Source organism: Branchiostoma floridae, chromosome 11 (assembly GCF_000003815.2).
Source record: "Branchiostoma floridae strain S238N-H82 chromosome 11, Bfl_VNyyK, whole genome shotgun sequence".
NCBI lineage: Eukaryota > Metazoa > Chordata > Leptocardii > Amphioxiformes > Branchiostomatidae > Branchiostoma > Branchiostoma floridae.
In genome coordinates, this window is record NC_049989.1 from 22464323 (window position 1) to 22484655 (window position 20333).

The following is a 20333-nucleotide window of genomic DNA, read 5'->3' on the forward strand; positions in this document are numbered from 1 at the left end:
CTGTCTGTTGCAATAGAGGCAAGTCTGTTGCTATGGAAACCCGTGACCCTTACGTGGCTGTGCCTCAGGTGCCATGGCGATCCTGACGGGGGGTCCCTGGGGCGGGCTCTCCTCCTCGCCCGAGGCGCCAGCAGCGGCCGTTTCGCTGTCGCTGTCCTCGCCCAGGTGGAACGGGAGGAGGCCAAAGGTCGCGCTGATCTCCTCCGTCTGGTCAGCTGACATGTCCGCCGCGTTACGGTGGTGCTGGCCCTCCGCAAACGCAAACGGGCGCGACCCAAAGTTCGCTCGGATACGGGTGTTCTGGAATGGGAGATAAGGTACCATTATTATCAAGAAAAGGTGAAAAGTTGACAAGTCCTGACCTGGGTCTGCAGCACCAATGCCATCCAACAGGGGGAGCTAAATGAATGTTGACTCCACTTTCTGGATGTGGTTTACAGACTGCATGCTCCAACACTTTAGACCTGCATCACCAATTCCATCCAGCAGGGGGTGCTGCGTGCAGTCTGACCAACCTAATTCTACTCGATGTGGGTGACAAGCCACAAGCTCTGATACTTATAACACACTTGCAGCACCAATTCCAACAAGCAGGGGGAGCTGCATGCATGTTCATCCCCTTTTTCTGGATGTGAATGACAGCAACATGCCCTACTCAAGACCCCACACACCTGCAGCACCAATGCCCTCCAGCAGGGGGAGCCGCATGCATGTACACCCACCTTTTTCTGGATGTGAATGACGGGCCACATGCCCCCTGACACGTCGTCCAGAACTGCAGGCAGCCGCTGCCCGTTGTACGTGAAGTACACGCGACCCTTGACCTGCTCGCCCTGAACGGAGGGCGCCTCTCCGATGCGCTCCCAGCCGATTCCCGCGACATCGCCCGCCGACAACGTGACGTCCAGACGGGCGCTCTTCCACTGCAGTAGGCTGGAGCCGTTATAGTGCACAGCTCGGCCGTTACTGGGGAAAATATAACATTATCATTTACACCTGAAGTACATGTAGTCAAGTCAAGTATCAGGTAAACTTCGACTGCAGCAGACTGGAGCCGTTATAGTGCACGGCTCGGCCGTTACTGGAAAAAAAGAACACCAGTTAAACCTGCAGCAAAGGTATGTTATGGCAATGCTGCCTTGTGAATGTTATAATAACAGTCAAATATAGAGACAAACAGAAGCAATGCAAACCTCCACTGTTACTGGAAAAAAAAGTCCTCACAAAGCTCAGTCATACAGTAGACACATACTGGGACACTTTTCTATTGTGATTTCAATGCATGACTGAAAGATACACAATGTGATATCCAATAGAAAACATAGCTAATATCCATGACCAATTGCTCCACCCACAGGAGCACAAGGACCTGCCAGCCTGCTGTCTTCTCCTGGGAGTGATTCATCACCTTGAAACTCATAAGAAACACATTGGAATGACAGTCTCTAATTCGCAATAAGGAAACCTTTCAGATATATATCCTCCAAAGCAAACATTAGAAACCCTTTGTAAAAAAGGAAAGATACACACCGGGAATATCTCCTCTTCTGCTGGGTGTATTTTTCCAGTGTTTCCAGAGTTTTGACTGCTAGACTGAGCTTTGGAAAATTTTAAAATAAAAGTCCGATCCCAATGCCGTGACTTACTTGTGGAAGAGAACTGTTCCCACCGGGTTGGTCCAGGCTCCGTCACGTTTCTCCGCTGTCGGAGCGAATCCGAAGGAGATGATTGGTCCGCTCTCGTCGTCCGTCTCACCGAAGGAGCAGACCTCGATCTCCCAGTAGAAGGATGGGGCCTGCAGAGGGGGGAGCGAGTAGTGAATTAATAGATAATTGATGTTGATATGACAAAAAGACAATGTTACCTGCAGATGTAGATAAGGCTTGTACTAGTAGGCCTAGAGGTGACAATATAAGAGAGAAATATACAATTAAAAAGTTATTCAATACATGTACATGTTGACTTTATTTTCCCAGATACTGAAGTATACACAAGGCTAATTGATGTGGCTTAAGTACCTGTGAGGGAACAGATGCTGAGGCGTACAGGAACGTTCCCCTGGGCAGCCCACTCCCGGCACTCGGGTCGCCGAGGAAGGCGACGCCCGACAACCCGTGCGAGAAGAGGCATGATCGGGGCGGGGGGAAGACTCGAGATGTGCACCAGGTGATCTCCTTGGGCTGGGGACAAGGAAGAAACATTGTCTTTAAGACTCTGTATGCAGGACTATTTCCTCATGAGGAAAGCTGACAATCCAATGTCACCATATTTCCCAGAAATAAGAGCAAAGAAAGGTATTACATAGCAATAAACGTCATTGACTAAAACTTGTTTTATTGTATTCAAAATAAGTCAAAGTTCAATCTAACAACGTTTCACAACCAATTCTCCAAGACATCAACGAAGGTTAAACATTTTTAGGCAGAACATTACGCAACACAAATTTTACATAAATCAAGCAACTGGATAAATTATTTTAAGACAGACAGCATCCATTATCTTCAGTGACCTTGCTCATTTTCAGTAGTGATGAAAGATGGTGGATGCTATATGAAAAGTCTGATACTTCAGTGAAGTTACCCAGTTGCTTGTGATCCATTTAGTATTTAGGAAACCTACAAAATTCAGCAGTTGTGAGAAATGTTACCTGTCTGCCAGGTCCCTCAGAGGGTGGGGGAGGGGGGCGCGCACAGTCCCGGTACAGCATGCGCAGTCTCTCACACTGAGCTTCCACAGCCGGCAGTCTCTCTCCTACAGTATACAACAATAAAAATCAGTATAAAACATCAAACCTTAACCATGTGCAACATGCGCAGTCTCTCACACTCGGCTTCTACTGCCGGCAGTCTTTCTCCTACACGTACGATGTATGTTTAGATAGTAAGAAAGCTTTAATTTATTTTAGCATAGGGAATTAAGACTGCTATACACGATTTTAAAAGTTTCCTGGTGAGAAGATTTTGGAAGGCATTGCTCAGTTTTCATCAGTTCAGAATAGGGTCATCACAAAAATCACACCCGTCAGGCGTCACATGACACGAGGGGAAACTTTAAGTTACAATGACAGTAGTAAAAGACATATAATCCGCCAGCGGTCACCTTTAAGTTGGATTGATGCTGCAACTTCTGCTTAAATCATTTCTATCACAGTGTGAACACACAATGAGATATCAAACATATGTCATATTTACAGAATACAATGCAATAAAAAGACTGACAACACTACAACTGACCTGCGGTGAACTCGTCGGCCATGATGCGGAGGATGTTGAGGACTGATGAGGAGTTTTCCACGAACCTGGCAGCAAAGCTCCGGTCCCCCATGTGTGTGGCCAGCACCATACAGGACCTACAGGACACAGGAAGGGTTAACATTGCAGCACCAATGGTATCCAGCAGGGGGAGCTGCACCATACAGGACCTACAGGACACAGGGAAGGGTTAACATTGCAGCACCAATGGTATCCAGCAGGGGGAGCTGCATGGTGCTGCACCATACAGGACTACAGGACACAGGAAGGGTTAACATTGCAGCACCAATGGTATCCAGCAGGGGGAGCTACACCATACAGGACCTACAGGACACAGGGAAGGGTTAACATTGCAGCACCAATGGTATCCAGCAGGGGGCGCTGTATGGAGCTGCACAATAAAGGACCTGCAGGAAACAGGGAAGCTTATTTAACATTGCAGCACCAATGGTATCCAGCAGGGGGAGCTACATGGAGATGCACCATACAGGACCAGCAGGACACAGGGAAGGGTTAATATTGCAGCACCAATGGTATCCAGCAGGGGGCACTACATGGATTCCTGGGACTAGAACCCCTGAATGCTGTACCCACCTGGTCCTGATCTCGGCCATGACCCTGACGGCTGCCATGAGTGCGGAGCTCCCGTCCGTGCCCGTGGGAAGCGGTGCCTGTACGGCCGGCATGCACTGTCCATCCTGGGGCGCCAGCAACGCCTTCTGAGCCTCGATCACCTTCTCTGTCATGGACAGCTGGTCCAGGGGCAGCGGCTGGGGGAGGGATCACAAACAGTTTAGTTTGGTTATTAAGACTGTGTACATTATAGCCCGAGAACATGTATCATAATTCAGTAACTGTTTAGTTTCAGCTGACAAGCTACTCATTTGTTGGTCAAGGACTGAAATGCAACTACTACACAACTGGGTCGACGTACCAAGTCCAGTCTGACTTCTGGGCCTTGATGAGCACCATCAAATTAGGCAAGCTAACATCAAAACAGCCAGACTCAGACTACCAACATCTACTCCCTGAAACTGAAGACACCCCCTCAGACTCTGTTTTGTTGTTTCTTACATTTCAGCCTATAAAGCCTGAAACTGTGAAAAGTGTATGCAGAAAATTGTTCTTCTTCCAATTCAGCAGTGTAGCTTTTGGCCTCCTGGCTTCTCCCTGCCACCTTATCCGGTAATAAATACACATTTGATGCTAAAACATTACTTCAGTTTGGAAAAGGTAAAAACCCAAATTAAAATTAAAAACTCAATTTGGTGTGGCCTGAGTTGTTTCAACACTACCAAACTTGAGTGATCCTCACCTGAAAAAAGTTGCCATAATTATCATCAATCATCAGATCAGAGATAAAACAAATTGGTATAGTCTTACACAGTTTTAGCTCTAAATCTGTAAGCATATGATAATAGATTAGATAGACGGTGCCTCAGTTACCTCGGCTTTTGGCGGCTGTATCCTACTGAGGGGAACCTGCAGCGTTTCCGAGGAGATCGTCATCTTGTCGGCGTTCTCAAACCGGACGGTGGCCACGCCCTGCTGCTCGGAGATGGAGACCACCTGCGCTGAAACCGCCTGCATCCCCTCTCCTGCTATCTGTGGGTCAGAGACGGGGGGCGACACAGGTTACCTACTACACTCACTAACAGGTTATCAACCAGCGCTGAAACCGCCTGCATCCCCTCCCCTGCTATCTGTGGGACAGACGGGGGGCGACACAGGTTACCTACTACACTCACTAACAGGTTATCAACCTGCGCTGAAACTGCCTGCATCCCCTCCTATCTCTGGGACAGAGACGGGGGGCGACACAGGTTACCTCGCTACACTCACTAACAGGTTATCAACCTGTGCTGAAACCGCCTGCATCCCCTCTCCTGCTATCTGTGGGAGAGACGGGGGGGCGACACAGGTTACCTCACTACACTCACTAACAGGTTATCAACCTGTGCTGAAACTGCCTGCATCCCCTCCTATCTCTGGGACAGAGACGGGGGGCGACACAGGTTACCTCGCTACACTCACTAACAGGTTATCAACCTGTGCTGAAACCGCCTGCATCCCCTCTCCTGCTATCTGTGGGAGAGACGGGGGGCGACACAGGTTACCTCACTACACTCACTAACAGGTTATCAACCAGTGCTGAAACCGCCTGCATCCCCTCTCCTGCTATCTGTGTGACAGACGGGGGGCGACACAGGTTACCTCGCTACACTCACTAACAGGTTATCAACCTGTGCTGAAACCGCCTGCATCCCCTCTCCTGCTATCTGTGGGAGAGACGGGGGGCGACACAGGTTACCTCACTACACTCACTAACAGGTTATCAACCAGTGCTGAAACCGCCTGCATCCCCTCTCCTGCTATCTGTGTGACAGACGGGGGGCGACACAGGTTACCTCACTACACTCACTAACAGGTTATCAACCAGTGCTGAAACCGCCTGCATCCCCTCCCCTGCTATCTGTGGGACAGAGACGGGGGGCGACACAGGTTACCTACTACACTCAATAATAGGATTGGTTTATTAACCTGTGCTGAAACTACCTGCATCACATCACATATCTCTGTAGAAATAAACCCACATGCTGGCCACTGTATCATGTACCTTAAGGAAAATTAGCTCTACTTGCAGAATGGTTGCTGACTTGGAAAACTCCTAGCATACACACACACACACAGCTGCCATTATCAATAAAAGTTTAACTATAAACATTGTGGTTGAACTGACCAATACTAGAAGCCACCATTATGATAATGATTGTACCTGACTTCTGGTTACTGTACCTACACCATGCATATGGTAGCTGACATGACACACTTTTAGAACCTAACCCCCTAGCACACAGCTGCCATTATCAATTTACAGTAACTGTCATTGTGATCAACTACATCATTCACCAAAGCTCCAGTGACCCCTGGCACCATGTCACAACCATACCTGCACCATGGTGCCCGGCTTAACATTGACATGACCATGACTTCAGTCACCCTTGGCCCTACGACACCCCCGTACCTGGACCATGGTGCCCGGCTTGACGCACTCCCGGAACCCTCCCAGAGCGCAGAGCGCGGCCACGACCTGGCGCGCGGTGGTCAGGAAGTCTGTGATGGCTGGCGTGCTGGAGGACGGTGACAACACCACATCCGACTGGCTCAGCAGCGTGGGCAGGCACAGCAGGGCATGGGTCAGCACCTGGGGCATAAAGGTCAGAGGTTAGGGCATGGGTCAGCATTAAGGGTCATAAGGGTCAAAGGTCAGGACATGGGTCAGCACCAGGGTCAACCAGTCACAGGTCACAGAATGGGTCTGCAATAGAGGTTAAATGGTCAAATATCATGGATATAATTCTTGCATTGCTAAACAGATTGATGCTTTGATTGATTAACTAAATTATTCATTGGTCAAGGGTTAACTATGCGCAGTGAGCAACCTATGGTTGATTAACTAGCTAGTAAAGAATGATTAACAATTGACTGACAGCTGGTTAACTGGAGGTTAACTCACCCTCTCCACAGCAGAAGCCCAGATCTGCGCCATGCTGGACTCCGCCGCAGTTAGTTAACTAGTTACTAACTAATGTTTAACTAGTGTCTAACTCACCCTCTCCACAGCAGAAGCCCAGATCTGCGCCGTGCTGGACTCCGGCGCGATGAGCAGCCCATGGTTAGTTAACTAGTTACTAACTAATGATTAACTAGTGTCTAACTCACCCTCTCCACAGCAGAAGCCCAGATCTGCGCCGTGCTGGACTCTGGCACGGTGAGCAGCCCAGGGTTAGTTAACTAGTTACTAACTAATGATTAACTAGTGTCTAACTCACCCTCTCCACAGCAGAAGCCCAGATCTGTGCAGTGCTGGACTCCGGCACGGTGAGGAGCCCGTGATTAGTTAACTAGTTACTAACTAATGTTTAACTAGTGTCTAACTCACCCTCTCCACAGCAGAAGCCCAGATCTGTGCCGTGCTGGACTCCGGCGCGGTGAGGAGCCCGTGATTAGTTAACTAGTTACTAACTAATGATTAACTAGCGTCTAACTCACCCTCTCCACAGCAGAAGCCCAGATCTGTGCCGTGCTGGACTCTGGTGCGGTCAGCAGGCGCAGTTAGTTAACTAGTTACTAACTAATGTTTAACTAGTGTCTAACTCACCCTCTCCACAGCAGAAGCCCAGATCTGTGCCGTGCTGGACTCCGGTGCCGTGAGGAGCCCGTGCAGAAGCCCAATCACTTCTCCTGCCATGCTGTTGGCCACCTGCCCACTGATGAAGGGTCGTACGGGGTCAGCTCTGAGAGAAAGAACGTCGTGGTTAAACAAGAGCTTTTGAAAAAAGCTGGCCACGCATGCTCAGAAAATGGTGAGGATAAAATGGTGACAGAAGATAGTTTGTAAGTAGCAGAAAAAGGACCACAAGCTTCACATATATATCATTTGAAACTGTGAGAGCTTTGACACTTTTTGAAATCACACAAGTTTACACATTCAAATTAAGAATTTCTGATAAAGTCTATACAATTTATACAATATGGTCCCATATTCTTCCTAACCTCGCCAACTCTGCGTTTTTCTCCCGACACACGGCGGATGACGCCATCCTCTTGCGGTCGGTGCTGCCGCCCTCCTGACCGGTCCCGTCCACAGGCGGTCCCGTGCTGACCACCAGCCCCGCCTGCGCCCACTTCGCCGCGCGCCGGATCGCCGTCACCGCATCTTCCGTGATAACCTCCGCACGGCCACTCTGTCAGGAAATACATGCAGAATTATGAAAACATTCTCTTAAAAATCTTACATCCATTTACTAGGCACTGTTTCTGACAGGAGCCAGTTAGACGGTGGATAGGTGTCTTCTGTGATAACCTCTGCACGGCCACTCTGTCAATAATACATGCAGAGAGAATTGTAAAAAGATGCATTTTATTTTCCTTTAAAATCTAACAATCATTTCCAAGTCTCCGGCACTGTTTTGGATGGGAGCCAGTCAGAGGAAGGATACATGTGCAGCACCAATGCCATCCAGCAGGGGGCGCTGCATGGAGCAAAATGGCAATGTGTGTATTTTACTCACCCTGGTGAGGTCTCTGTCCATCCTGACCACCTTCTCCATGTTGGCTCCGCTGCCCAGTCGGAACGGGCGCCCGTCGCAACTGGAAAACAGTTCAGGTCAAAGGTCGGGCACTGACGACAGGCATCAAAACCAGGCACTCTAGATTTGCATTGAAAATTTCCCCAATCTGGCATCTATGACAACCCTCCTTATCATGATGACAATCAGGGTAAGAAATCCAGGTAATAAGACTACGCTAAAAGCAGTTACTCAAGCAACTGGATATGATTTTGGAAACATTCAGACAATCCAGGTAGCATCCACTGTTTTCGTCAGTGACACTGAGCTTGTTGCAGAGCAGGTTTTATACCCTAAGCCATGCGAAGGAGTGTAGAGAAACCCTCCTTACCTGAGCAGCGGCTGTATGACCTCGTGCGACGACTGGTCCTCCCGTTTGTGCACGTACACCGCGATGCGCCCGTCCTGGGCCTCGGTCTCCTCCAGCCGTTCCCGATCGCCCGTCCCACCATGCACTGCTGCCGAGGCTGGCGCCGATGGCTGGCTGTGGTCGGGGGATGCAAGGGACAGGGCCGTCTGGGCACCTAAACAAACAAACAAACAAATAAACAAACATGATACAGGGCCGTCTGGGCACCTAAACAAACAAACAAGAAAAACAAAAAAACATGATACAGGGCTTAGTGCTTGAACAAACAAACAAGCATGATGGACAGGTGCAGCTGAGCATCTGATGGGCACAGATGTAAGAAGAGCCAGCAAGAGTGGCTGTTCACAACAGTTACTAACTTAGATAAACTAGCTTAATTACTAAATAATTTTTGACCCATCTAAGCTCGTATGAAGAAGAGTAGCGTACCAGGAACGACGTAGTCTCCGAGCTTGGCGAGCAGCAGACTGGCGATGCGGGCGGCCGGGTCCTGGATCCCGCCCTCGAACACGTGCATGTCCTGCCCCCAGCAGGGCAGCTGGATATTCTCACAGTCCTCCGCACTGTGGGGGGACAAAAGGCTCTTAGTATACTACTCACAGTCCTCCACACTGTGGGGGGACAAAATGCTCTTAGTATACTACTCACAGTCCTCCGCACTGTGGGGGGACAAAAGGCTCTTAGTATACTACTCACAGTCCTCCGTACTGTGGGGGACAAAGGGCTCTTACTGAACTACTCAACAGCCTCCACACTGAATTTTTATTGAATTCCTGACCCACCTTAAAAGTGGTAGAGCCACCCTGCACAGCTGTCAGCACCAGCTAGGGGGCAGTAATGTACAGTACATACCTGATGAGCGGTAGTGCCACTCGGCACAGCTGCAGTACTATCAGCACCAGCTTGGGGGAGGGGCGCTGGTCCAGTAAAAGTGACAGCAGTTTGGAGACGCACGCCGGCTGGCTGAGGATCGCCTTCCCCAGCTTACTCCTGGGCAGGTAAGGTCAAGTCTTTTGTAAGAAATCTCAACAGAGATTAAATCCAGTTGTCTACTAGGTCAGGGCACTAGATCTTTCACTAAAACCAACATTGTTGATATCCTGAATTGAAGAGCAGCCCAAACTGGAGTCAACACTCCTACTGCTGAAACAACTCGCCTCTACTCTACTTAAAAAATGGAAATGTGTCTCAATGGCTTTACACAATGAAAAACTATAATTCCAGAGACTGGAAACCTCTCAGAGAGCCTTCCTACCTGGACAGGTTATTGAGTAGACTGAGAACCTCCTGGAGAGCCTCTGTCCCAGCAGCCTCGTCTCCGCTGCACTCGGTGGCTCGGGCCAGGTGATTGGTCAGGAGGGCCGAGACCTGCCGCGCCAAGCCGCTGTGTTCCACCGCACTGGCCGCACCTGGTGTCACACCAACGTTTGTTATAGGGGTGTCACACCAATGTTTGATACAGGGGTGTCACACCAACGTTTGTTATAGGGGTGTCACACCAATGTTTGTTATAGGGGCGTCACACTGACATTTTTACGGGCGTCACACCAATGTTTGATACAGGGGTGTCACACCAACGTTTGTTACAGAGGTGTCACACCAACGTTTGTTAAAGGGGTGTCACACTCATGTTTATTTCTAGGTACCAATGTTTGTTATAATGGTCTCATACATTTGTCAGGAATATTTGTTACTGTTGTATCACACCAATGTTTGTTACTGGGTATCACATCGACGTTTGCTACTTGGGTATCACCCTGGCGTTTGTTACTAAGGTGTCATTTGCTAGTAAGGTATCACACCAACGTTAGTAACAGGGGTATCACACCAATGTTAGTAACTTTGGTATCACACCAATGTTAGTAACTGGTGTATCACACCAATGTTAGTTACTGGATATCACACCAATGTTAGTTACTGGGGTATCACACCAACGTTGGCTACTGACCTTCCTCGTCCTCCCACATGACGCAGCGGTTGGACAGCACCTGGAACCCCGCCCACGCCATGGCCGACACTCGCTGCTTCATGGTCTGGGTCTCCGTGTTGCTCTGGTCCCTGTAGCTGCTCAGGCTGCACAGTTTATCCAACAGCTGCACCAGGCCGCTCCTCACCAGGCAACGCTCCTCCGCTCTACAGAACAGTACAGAACACAACAGAACAGTACAGAACAGTACAGAACAGGTGTGAGGTTTAAGTGTTGCTGTGGTCCCAGTAGCTGCTCAGGCTGCACAGCTTATCTAACAGCTGCACCAGGCCGCTCCTCACCAGGCAACACTCCTCAGCTCTACAGAACACAACAGAACACAACAGAACAGTACAGAACAGTACAGAACAGGTGTGAGGTTTAAGTGTTGCTCTGGTCGCGGTAGCTGCTCAGGCTGCACACCTTGTGAACCCTGACCTATAGTATGTGAACCTTTGCCTGACGTGTGTACTTGCTTGGTGTATTGAATATCACAGATCTGGCTGATGCTGTTGGAAAAGGAAATGGGTTTGGGTTAGATTGGATTCTGACCTATCTGAAAAATTGGTGAACCTTGACCTAAAAAACAACTCAGCCTATGGACCTGGTGTATGAAATGGCACAGAGCAGATGGATGCTTGCAACATATCATGGGTTTGGGTAAGAGTAAACTTTGACCTATTGTGAACCATAACCAATGGTAAACTTTGACCTATAGTGAACCTTGACCTCCGTACCTTGTGTAAGGGATGACACAGAGCAGGCCGATGCTGTTGGAACATGCGATGGGGTAGGTGGAGGCCAGCTGCACCACGGAGGTCATCGTCTCAGCAAACGCCTCACGCACCTGGTTCACCATGCCTCCACAGGTGAGCTCCTCAACCCTGCAGGTAACACAGAACATTGCTCACTCACTCACTCTCTCATCCACTCACTCACTCACTCACTCACTCACTCACTCACTCACTCACTCACTCACTCACTCATGGTTCACCATGCCTAGGGAGGCCCACACCCAAATTTTATCACAATTACCATTTTTGAAAGGCTGGAATTTCTATTTTTGACATCTATTTGTCATTTTGTGTGGATTTCCTGGTAGTACTAAGTAAGTTTAGTATGTCCTGAAAATTTCAACCTTCTACGATATCGGGAAGGTCAAAAACTTGGTCATCGAACTTGCTTCCGAGAGCATTTTTGCCCCATAGTTAAGCATTGAATTGACAGTGTCAATAACCTAAAAAAATGTGATTTTTTATTTTAAGTCGTAGAAAGCTGCGATTTGCACCATTTGATAAGGCTTTGGACCAAACACCATAATCAATAAGAAAAATATGAAATTTAGGCTGATTTATGCAAATTTTATGCAAATTAGGTTCCCAGTATAGTTAATGATATAGCATATCTACGTCATATTATTAAAGTAATTAAGGCTTCCAGCGCTCTTGATCAATTATCAATCCTATGTACCCACCACATACAATAATCTTATACATTATGAATCTTCTGTGAAATCCCTAAAGCGCAGTATGTGCAGTTAAAAATGCTTATTTGTATGATGGCGCCCCCCTCCCCCCTGCATGCTTAACACAGATCACTTAAGATATGGGAATATTTTCAGTTGTCAACATACTACAAAGACGAAACTTCATACCATAACAAAAAAGAACAAGTTGTATAAGCTGTCAACTCTATTTATTCCTATCTTCAACTGTATGCATTTCATGACCTTCATAAATCATTACATATGCATATTGCACATGGTGCCCCCCTCCCCCTTGACAAAGGAAAACAACATCTCAGCCCTTATATAAATTACACTCACAGTTTGAAGGGTGGCTGGAATCAGAATGGTGGAGATCAGTACAAAGTCACAAGTTGAACAAGTACAGCATAATTAACTATGCGTTTCATTACCTTAATAAGTCATTACATAATTGCATATTGTACATGGTGCCCCCCTCCCCCTTGACAAAGGAAAACAACATCTCAGCCCTTATATAAATTACACTGTCTCACAGTTTGAAGGGTGGCTAGAGAAACAGTACAAAACTCCATATCCATCAAGTACAGCATAATCAACTATGCATTTTATAACCCTATATGCAATAAATAAAATGAAAAGCTGACAGTGGAATGTCAGCGTCAGCATCGTTTCTCCTAAGGGCCGTGAGAAAAATGTCCTCTTCATTATATGCTACAGAAGCAAGAGGTAAGTAGTCCTCAACATCATCATGTTTTTTTGTTTTCTACATTTTGTTTGCTGAGACAATAAATTCTGCCAGAGTCAATGATGTTCATCCCCAATCGGGGTAGTTCAGCCCAAAGCTGAAATTCCAGTTCCAGGCCTGTCATGTCTGGTACTTTGCGATGGTTTGTGACGAGTTCGCTTTTTTATAATGTCTAAACAAGCTGTCTTTTCTTGTCCTTCTTTCGTCACAATCACATGCTTGTCTTTTCTTCTTTCTTTCATGATTCCTCTTCTTTGTAGATTTCTCTTAGTTGTCCTTCTTTCAAAGGTTCTCCACAGTGTTTTATTCCTCTGTCCTTTCCTGGCAGTATACATAGCACAAACTTTGACAAATTTCTCTTGTCGTACCAGCCAGGTGGCTGGATTATCATGCTTTCACCTTACCATGCTGTTTCGTCGTGTATTGTAGTTCTTCACTAATTTGCTGTACAGTACTCAGTGCGACCACCAATTTGCATTTTGAACCAAAACTTTTGCAGTGCAGCAAATTGTGTCCAATCCTCCAAACTCATGTAGCCAACAGAGCAAGATGCTGTGTCTGTCATGAAGTTGTTTTGTTTGAGTCACGATTCAATGTTTCTTGCATGAATGACTTCTCCTTTATCTTGGAACTTGACACTGGAATATTGCAGCTCTAAAAGGTCAGCTTAGCTGTAGTCCTTTGGGTAGATTCCAGCAATATATACCTGTAAGTGTAACATTAAAACAAAATCTTTACCTTCCAAACATATCTTATTCCAGCATGACTAAAAGTACTAAAATTAGAATTATCAAAATACATTGAAAGCATTAATTTAAGTCAAAATTTTTTCAAATTCTATTTTGATAGGTAATGGAACCCGCCGCATCTTGCTTCGCAAAAACGTTATTAGAGTCTTAACCCCATACGTTGAATCACATACACCATACTACGAATGAAGCCCCCCTCCCTCTTCTGCTACAGTATGCTTGTCAACTTTATAGGCATATATATTGCGTGAAAAATTCAAATATATCGATATCAAATATCATCTAAGATAATTCTGAAACCCACATCCTTCCTAGAATTCATATTTTGCTACCAAGACTACGTTAAAAAAACGATTATTACCGAAAATGTCCGCGTTGAATCACCGTCCGTGAGGGGGAGGGTCGGCCGGGAGCTGTGAATTGGGTCACCGTAGAGTTTTCCGCGGTCTTTCGGACGGCGGCACGCAAACATTTTTGCACGGAAATTCATAAAACTCCGTCAGTATGTCCCTTCATATGTTATCTATCGACTGTAAAACCCGCTTTTCCGAAAATTAAGAGATGTCAAAAATACAGCGAAAATACGTCGATGTATTCTCGTCAACTTCGCTTTTGAAAAGAGACTTCCGCAGCTGTTCAGAGTGGGCGGGATATGACGTAGCCAGAACTGTTGGCTTTATAAGGAAACCTTTGATTGGCTCTATTTGAATTTACCGCGAGGCGCCGACGAATCAAAGAAATAGTTACATTTTAGCCTGGCGCGCGGGTTGAACCCGGAAGTGCAGGACGCAGCGCGGAAAACTGGGTCACGGGCGGGCAGCGCGTAAACCATGGGCGCGCGGACACTTTTCATCGATTTTTAAACTGCGATAACGTTAGTTTGCGTTGCCGGAGAAATGTGAAAATAACTATGCTAGGTAAACTTTTTACGCTGATTTAGAAAATGCTATCAAAATTGCCGTACAGGGCGCCAATAAAGAGATATTTGTTTCTAAACATGCCACATCTGTTACCGAAAGTAGTGTGGGCCTCCCTACCATGCCTACACAAGTCAGCTCCTCAACTTGGCAGGAAATAGGGAATTACTAGTACACTCATTCACTCACTCACTCACTCACTCACTCACTCACTCACTCATAGTTCACCATGCCTCCACACGTCAGCTCCTCAACTCTGCAGGGGGCACAGATAATTACTTTAATTCTCATTCATTCACTCACTCTCACTCTTTCACACACTCACTCACTCATCTTAGCACAGAAAATGCAGGATGACTTTAAAACATTAGCTCAAACAGATAAGGGCGAAAGTGCATGATTGAGTCAGGTATGAACTTTGGTCCTTACTTTGGTCCATGCTGCAGCACCGACGTCACCGCGGAGACCAGGTGCGTTGCCCCGCCGACCCTGGCCGCGGCCGTCAGCAGCTCCACCATGTGCACGAGCGCCTGTTTACGAGAGTTCCCACGCTGCCAGCGGACGGACGCGGCCGACAGGAAACTGGAACACGACACCTGCGGGACATACAGAGCTTTCTGTCACTCAACATTCCCTCCCAAAAACACGACACCTGCGGGACAGAGTTCCTGTCACTCAACATTCCCCTCACCTCCCAAAAACACAACACCTGAGGGACAGAGTTTCTGTTGTACACTGGTCACTCCACATTCCCCCCTCCCTCCCTATAATCATTCAGCCTCTTATACATGCACTATAGAAGTCAGTTGCCATTGGTTACAACTGACATTACAAAATCAGTTGCCATGGTTACAGAAGTCAGTTTGAATAGTGACTCATAGAAGTGAGTTGCCATGGGTACAGAAGTGAGTTGCCATGGTTACAGAAGTCAGTTGCCATGGTTACAGAAGTCAGTTGCCGTGGTAACAAAACCTAGTTGCCATGGCAAAAGAAGTGAGCTGTCATGCCTATTATTGTTAGGTTCCATAGCTACAGAAGGTAGTTGCCATGGTTACAGAAGCTAGTTGCTATGGTAACAGAAGTGAGTTGCCATGGTTACATGTTCCTCCAGGTTGCTGCCGATGAAGCTGAAGAGCTGGTCCAGCAGGACGGCGTGCGCCGGTTTGTCCGGCTTTCCCCGGTCCTCAACCAGCTCCTGTAGGAACACAGCCTGGCCTCGCTGGCGCTTCCATCTAACAACAAACAAACAAACAAACAAACATCAGCGCCGGTTTGTCCGGTCTGCCCCGGTCCTCGACCAGCTCCTGTAGGAACACAGCCTGGCCTCGCTGGTGCTTCCACCTGACAACAAACAAACAAACAAACAAACATCACTCACAACAACTGGGACCTAACTAACTTGCATTAGATAAAATTAATGATCATTGCCTACAACAAAATCAAAATAATAAAAATCTTAATCCTACCTGCCCGCGCTGTTCAGGTCTCTGCCCTGGGAGATCCCCCCAGACTCAGCGTCGAAGGTGGAGGGGGCTGAGATGCTCCTGGCCAGGTGCGGGGACACCAGGGGGGTGTCTGTGCTGGGGGGCATGCCTGGGGGGGTAGAAGACATGAACAACAACCTTTAGGGGGGTGTCTGCACCGGGGGGCATGCCTGGGGAGGGGGGGTAGGAACGGCAACTCAATGAACATGATTTGCAGAACAACAAACACCCGCTCCACTCCATGGTCCTGAGCTACACAAAACAGTGCCAAACTGCAGGACTCGAAGAAAGAAAAAAATCATTTTTGCATCAGGGGATAAGCCTCTACAGCCTGGACTTGTAAATATTGTGACATAATTGACACTAGAACCTTCCAATTACATCTATAATATTATGTATAAACAACAAGGAATCTTGGAGACCTTTGTGCCACTAGGCACTACAAGTGAACAACAGCAACTAGTCAGTCCTCACCGCTGGGATGCTGGGACATGCTCCTGGCCAATCCCGGCCCACTCTCCTCCGTTTCTATGGTAACAACCAATCAGTACTCACCGCTGGGATGCTGGGACATGCTCCTGGCCAATCCCGGCCCACTCTCCTCCGTTTCTATGGTAACAACCAATCAGTACTCACCGCTGGGATGCTGGGACATGCTTCTGGCCAATCCCGGCCCACTCTCCTCCGTTTCTATGGTAACGTGGAGGAGCAGCTCCGCCCTGGCCAGCAGCTTCTCAAGGAGCAGCTTTGTCTTAAGGAGGAACGGCTTCTCCTGCCCGTCCTTTTTGGTCGCCGTGGAGACGTCCTTGTCAAACAGCTCCTTCAGCGTCTTAATGGTTCCCTCAAGGTCAACCAGGTTCAGCTCCACCTCCTTTAAGTAACACAGCAGGGCAAGGTCCTTCCGCGTGGTCTGAAGAGGAAGGTGAAAGGTCAACACAGAACTCCTATAAGTCACACAGACCACAGGAAACTAAATGCTACATTTAATATTGCAAGTTTAGATTTTTATTACATGATAATGTTCAAATGAGCTCACTTTTCTGCCGGCTTGAAAGAAATGGAAAAAAAGGCAATGAAAAATCAATTTTTGGTTATTTCTCTGAAGTCTGAACAACTGTTTGGTGCCAAGAGTAAGAACAGTAAACATTTCATCAGAAAGAGCACATATAGCAGATGCCAGGGAAGCGCCCCTACCTCCTGCAGGTGGAAGTTCATGAAGAAGGGCGTGTTGTCCTGCAGTTGACCTTGACCTGCGTCCTCCACATCGTTCTGCCACTTCTGCTCCATCTCAGCCAGCGCCTGGGGTCAAGGGCAAACATGGCAATCCAAGGTTAAACCGCAGACTACCAATAATCCAGAACAGATCTCTAAGTCGTTGTAATATAATCTTTAAGAAAACACATGAGAAAACAATAGACTGTTTATCTCACCTGTAGCTGCCTCTATCTTTAGTGTCTTGAGAAGGTTTCACTCACCTGTAGCTGCTTCTATAAAATATTTAGTTTCTGTAGCTAGTTTCTTAAGAAGGTTTATCTCACCTGTAGCTGCCTCTATAAGGTCTTTAGTGTCTTGAGAAGCTTCATCTCACCTGTAGCTGCCTCTCCAAGGCGTTGAGTTTCTTAAGAAGCTTTATCTCACATGTAGCTGCATCTATAAGATCTGTAGTGTCTTAAGAAGGTTCATCTCACCTGCAGCTGCCTCTGTAAGATCTTTAGTGTCTTAAGAAGGTTCATCTCACCTGCAGCTGCCTCTCCAAGGCGTTGAGTTTCTTAAGAAGCTTTATCTCACATGTAGCTGCATCTATAAGATCTGTAGTGTCTTAAGAAGGTTCATCTCACCTGCAGCTGCCTCTCCAAGGCGTTGAGTTTCTTAAGAAGCTTTATCTCACATGTAGCTGCATCTATAAGATCTGTAGTGTCTTAAGAAGGTTCATCTCACCTGCAGCTGCCTCTCCAAGGCGTTGAGTTTCTTAAGAAGCTTTATCTCACATGTAGCTGCATCTATAAGATCTGTAGTGTCTTAAGAAGGTTCATCTCACCTGCAGCTGCCTCTGTAAGATCTTTAGTGTCTTAAGAAGGTTCATCTCACCTGTAGCTGCCTCTCCAAGGCGTTGAGTTTCTTGAAGGTCTCAGCCATGATGTCACAGAGCAGCTGGAAGTCTGCCGTCTGGGTTCCCTCCTCGCTCACGCTGAGCTGCTGCAGAATCTCAAACAGCCCCAGGTGCTTTATCACCACGGAAACCACCGTCTCCTCCAGAACATCCGGCTGCAGAACCTCTCTGTAGGGAGGAAACTGGTAAAGTTCTGTCACCATGGTAACAGGTAAAGGTTCTATCACCATGGTAACAGGTAAAGGTTCTATCACCACGGAAACCACCGTCTCTTCCAGAACATCCGGCTGGAGTACCTCTCTGTAGGGGAGGAAACAGGTAAGGTTCTATCACCATGGTAACAGGTAACAGTTCTATCACCACGGAAACCACCATCTCCTCCAGAACATCCAGCTGGAGTACCTCTCTGTAGGGGAGGAAACAGGTAAGGCTCTATCACCATGGTAACAGGTAACGGTTCTATCACCACGGAAACAGGTAAGGGTTCTATCACCACGGAAACCACTTAGAGTAAGGTAACATTGCTATGGGCTAGTGTTCAGGACGTCCCACCTTATGCTTGGTCTGAACTGCAGAGCCGCCCTTCCCGACAGCTTGCGGAGCTAAATGTGCATGATGGCGGGCGAGAGTTTGATCCGCGGCAGGGTTAGTGTTATAGTTAGGTAACGTTATGTTGTCCCACCTTATGCTTGGTCTGAACTGCAGAGCCGCCCTTCCCGACAGCTTGCGGAGCTTGTGCATGATGGCGGGCGAGAGTTTGATGCGCGGCAGGACCGCGCCCATCACGCACACGTCCTCGTCCATCGGCGTCCCCTCGTCAGACGACGACGGCTCCTTCTCCGTGTCCGTCCCCGACAGCTGGGTCAAGGTCAGCTCCGACCCCTCCAGGTGGGGAGGGGGGGTCACCGGGGAGATCACCGTACCACACTCCACCTTCCACACGCACCTGGGGAAACATGGGAAACTGATGTGTGAGACCTTTCACACACACCTGCTGCATGAGACTTTCCTTTCAAAACACATTGGTGGGGACAACTACTATCATAATGTGAAACCTGCATTACATACCTCATGGAGTATAAAAGGAAAACTGCTGTGTGAGACCCTACTCACTTATCTGAGAGAACCAAAGAGGCAACTGCTGAATGCGACACTGTGTACCTATATTTGTCTATCTGTCCATGTGTGTGTGTGTGTTTTGGTGTGTGTGTAGGGTTAAGGTTACCTCTACAGCAGGCGAGACTTGAGCAGGTGTCCGCAGGCCTGTTCCTCCTGTGTAACCTCTGGCCCCCGGTACAGGATGTGCAGCATGTTGCAGGACTGTGTGTGTGTGTGTGTGTGTGTGTGTGTGTGTCTGTGTGAACAGGTGTGTGTGTGTGTGTGCAGGGTTAGGGTTACCTCTGCAGCAGGCGAGACTTGAGCAGGTGTCCGCAGGCCTGTTCCTCCTGTGTGACCTCCGGCCCCCGGTACAGGATGTGCAGCATGTTGCAGGCCAGTCTGTGTGTGTGTCCGTGTGTGTGTGTGCATGTCTGTCCGTGTGTCCGTGTGTCTGTGTGTGTCCTCACCTCTGCAGCAGGCGAGACTTGAGCAGGTGTCCGCAGGCCTGTTCCTCCTGTGTGACCTCCGGCCCCCTGTACAGGATATGCAGCATGTTGTAGGCCAGTCTGTGTGTGTGTGTGTCTGTGTGTGTGCATGTGTGTGTGTGTGTGCATGTGTGTGTGTGTGTGCATGTCTGTCCGTGTGTCCTTGTGTCTGTGTGTGTCCTCACCTCTGCAGCAGGCGAGACTTGAGCAGGTGTCCGCAGGCCTGTTCCTCCTGTGTGACCTCCGGCCCCCGGTACAGGATGTGCAACATGCTGCAGGCCTGTGTGTGTGTGCATGTGTGTGTGTGTGTGTGTGTGTCTGTGTGTGTGTGTGTGTCTGTGTGTGTGTCCGTGTGTGTGTCTGTCCGTGTGTGTGTGTGTGTGTGTGTGTGTGTGCGTGTGTGTGTCTGTCCTCACCTCTGCAGCAGGCGAGACTTGAGCAGGTGCCCGCAGGCCTGTTCCTCCTGAGTGACCTCCGGCCCCCTGTACAGGATATGCAGCATGTTGTAGGCCAGTCTGTGTGTGTGTGTGTCTGTGTGGC

General features: G+C 48.1%; 3 protein-coding genes and 1 long non-coding RNA gene across 4 annotated transcripts in view; all 4 read right to left on the bottom strand.

Annotated features, from left to right (window-relative positions):
- The window catches only part of LOC118425406 (probable E3 ubiquitin-protein ligase HECTD4), an 11652-nt gene extending 4848 nt beyond the window's left edge, over positions 1-6804 (bottom strand). The window contains exons 1-11 of the mRNA XM_035834215.1: positions 6769-6804; positions 6277-6456; positions 4698-4856; positions 3846-4021; positions 3234-3349; positions 2648-2751; positions 2019-2180; positions 1647-1795; positions 1034-1081; positions 723-966; positions 54-300 (exon numbers count right to left, since the gene is read on the bottom strand). Coding sequence (XP_035690108.1) covers positions 54-300; positions 723-966; positions 1034-1081; positions 1647-1795; positions 2019-2180; positions 2648-2751; positions 3234-3349; positions 3846-4021; positions 4698-4856; positions 6277-6456; positions 6769-6801 — 1618 coding nt within the window. The 5' untranslated portion in view covers positions 6802-6804. The remainder of the gene's footprint in view (positions 1-53; positions 301-722; positions 967-1033; positions 1082-1646; positions 1796-2018; positions 2181-2647; positions 2752-3233; positions 3350-3845; positions 4022-4697; positions 4857-6276; positions 6457-6768) is intronic.
- A 1242-nt stretch (positions 6805-8046) lies between these two features.
- Positions 8047-15869, bottom strand: LOC118425407 (probable E3 ubiquitin-protein ligase HECTD4). The gene is made up of 10 exons (XM_035834216.1): positions 15716-15869; positions 15046-15212; positions 11457-11603; positions 10702-10886; positions 10009-10162; positions 9606-9743; positions 9183-9316; positions 8715-8907; positions 8327-8405; positions 8047-8133 (listed from the first exon to the last, which is right to left on the bottom strand). Exons 2-10 carry the CDS (start codon positions 15132-15134, stop codon positions 8047-8049), a joined length of 1206 nt encoding a protein of 401 aa, XP_035690109.1. The 5' UTR covers positions 15135-15212; positions 15716-15869.
- LOC118425468 lies at positions 12992-14735 on the bottom strand. The gene is made up of 2 exons (XR_004832297.1): positions 14061-14735; positions 12992-13656 (listed from the first exon to the last, which is right to left on the bottom strand). It is a non-coding gene; the product is annotated as an uncharacterized LOC118425468 (long non-coding RNA).
- Positions 15870-16078: 209 nt separating the features above from the next.
- On the bottom strand, positions 16079-19700 carry LOC118425408 (probable E3 ubiquitin-protein ligase HECTD4). Its single transcript, XM_035834217.1, has 6 exons — positions 19609-19700; positions 18893-19156; positions 18189-18378; positions 17295-17399; positions 16737-17010; positions 16079-16209 (listed from the first exon to the last, which is right to left on the bottom strand). The coding sequence occupies exons 1-6, from the start codon at positions 19692-19694 to the stop codon at positions 16079-16081; spliced, it is 1050 nt and encodes a 349-aa protein (XP_035690110.1). The 5' UTR covers positions 19695-19700.
- Between the last annotated feature and the right edge of the window lie 633 nt (positions 19701-20333).

Coding starts and splice junctions, on each gene's coding strand:
- LOC118425407 (XM_035834216.1), bottom strand. CDS start 15,134: ATGGTGGAGCTGCTGACGGCCGCGGCCAGGGTCGGCGGGGCAACGCAC. Junction 9,744..10,008: donor CTACTCAATAACCTGTCCAG/GTAGGAAGGCTC, acceptor TTACCTGCCCAG/GAGTAAGCTGGGGAAGGCGA. Junction 8,908..9,182: donor CGGAGACTACGTCGTTCCTG/GTACGCTACTCT, acceptor TTGTTTGTTTAG/GTGCCCAGACGGCCCTGTCC.
- LOC118425408 (XM_035834217.1), bottom strand. CDS start 19,694: ATGCTGCACATCCTGTACCGGGGGCCGGAGGTCACACAGGAGGAACAG. Junction 18,379..18,892: donor CAGTTCAGACCAAGCATAAG/GTGGGACAACAT, acceptor TCCTCCCTACAG/AGAGGTTCTGCAGCCGGATG. Junction 16,210..16,736: donor CATGTCCCAGCATCCCAGCG/GTGAGTACTGAT, acceptor CTACCCCCCCAG/GCATGCCCCCCAGCACAGAC.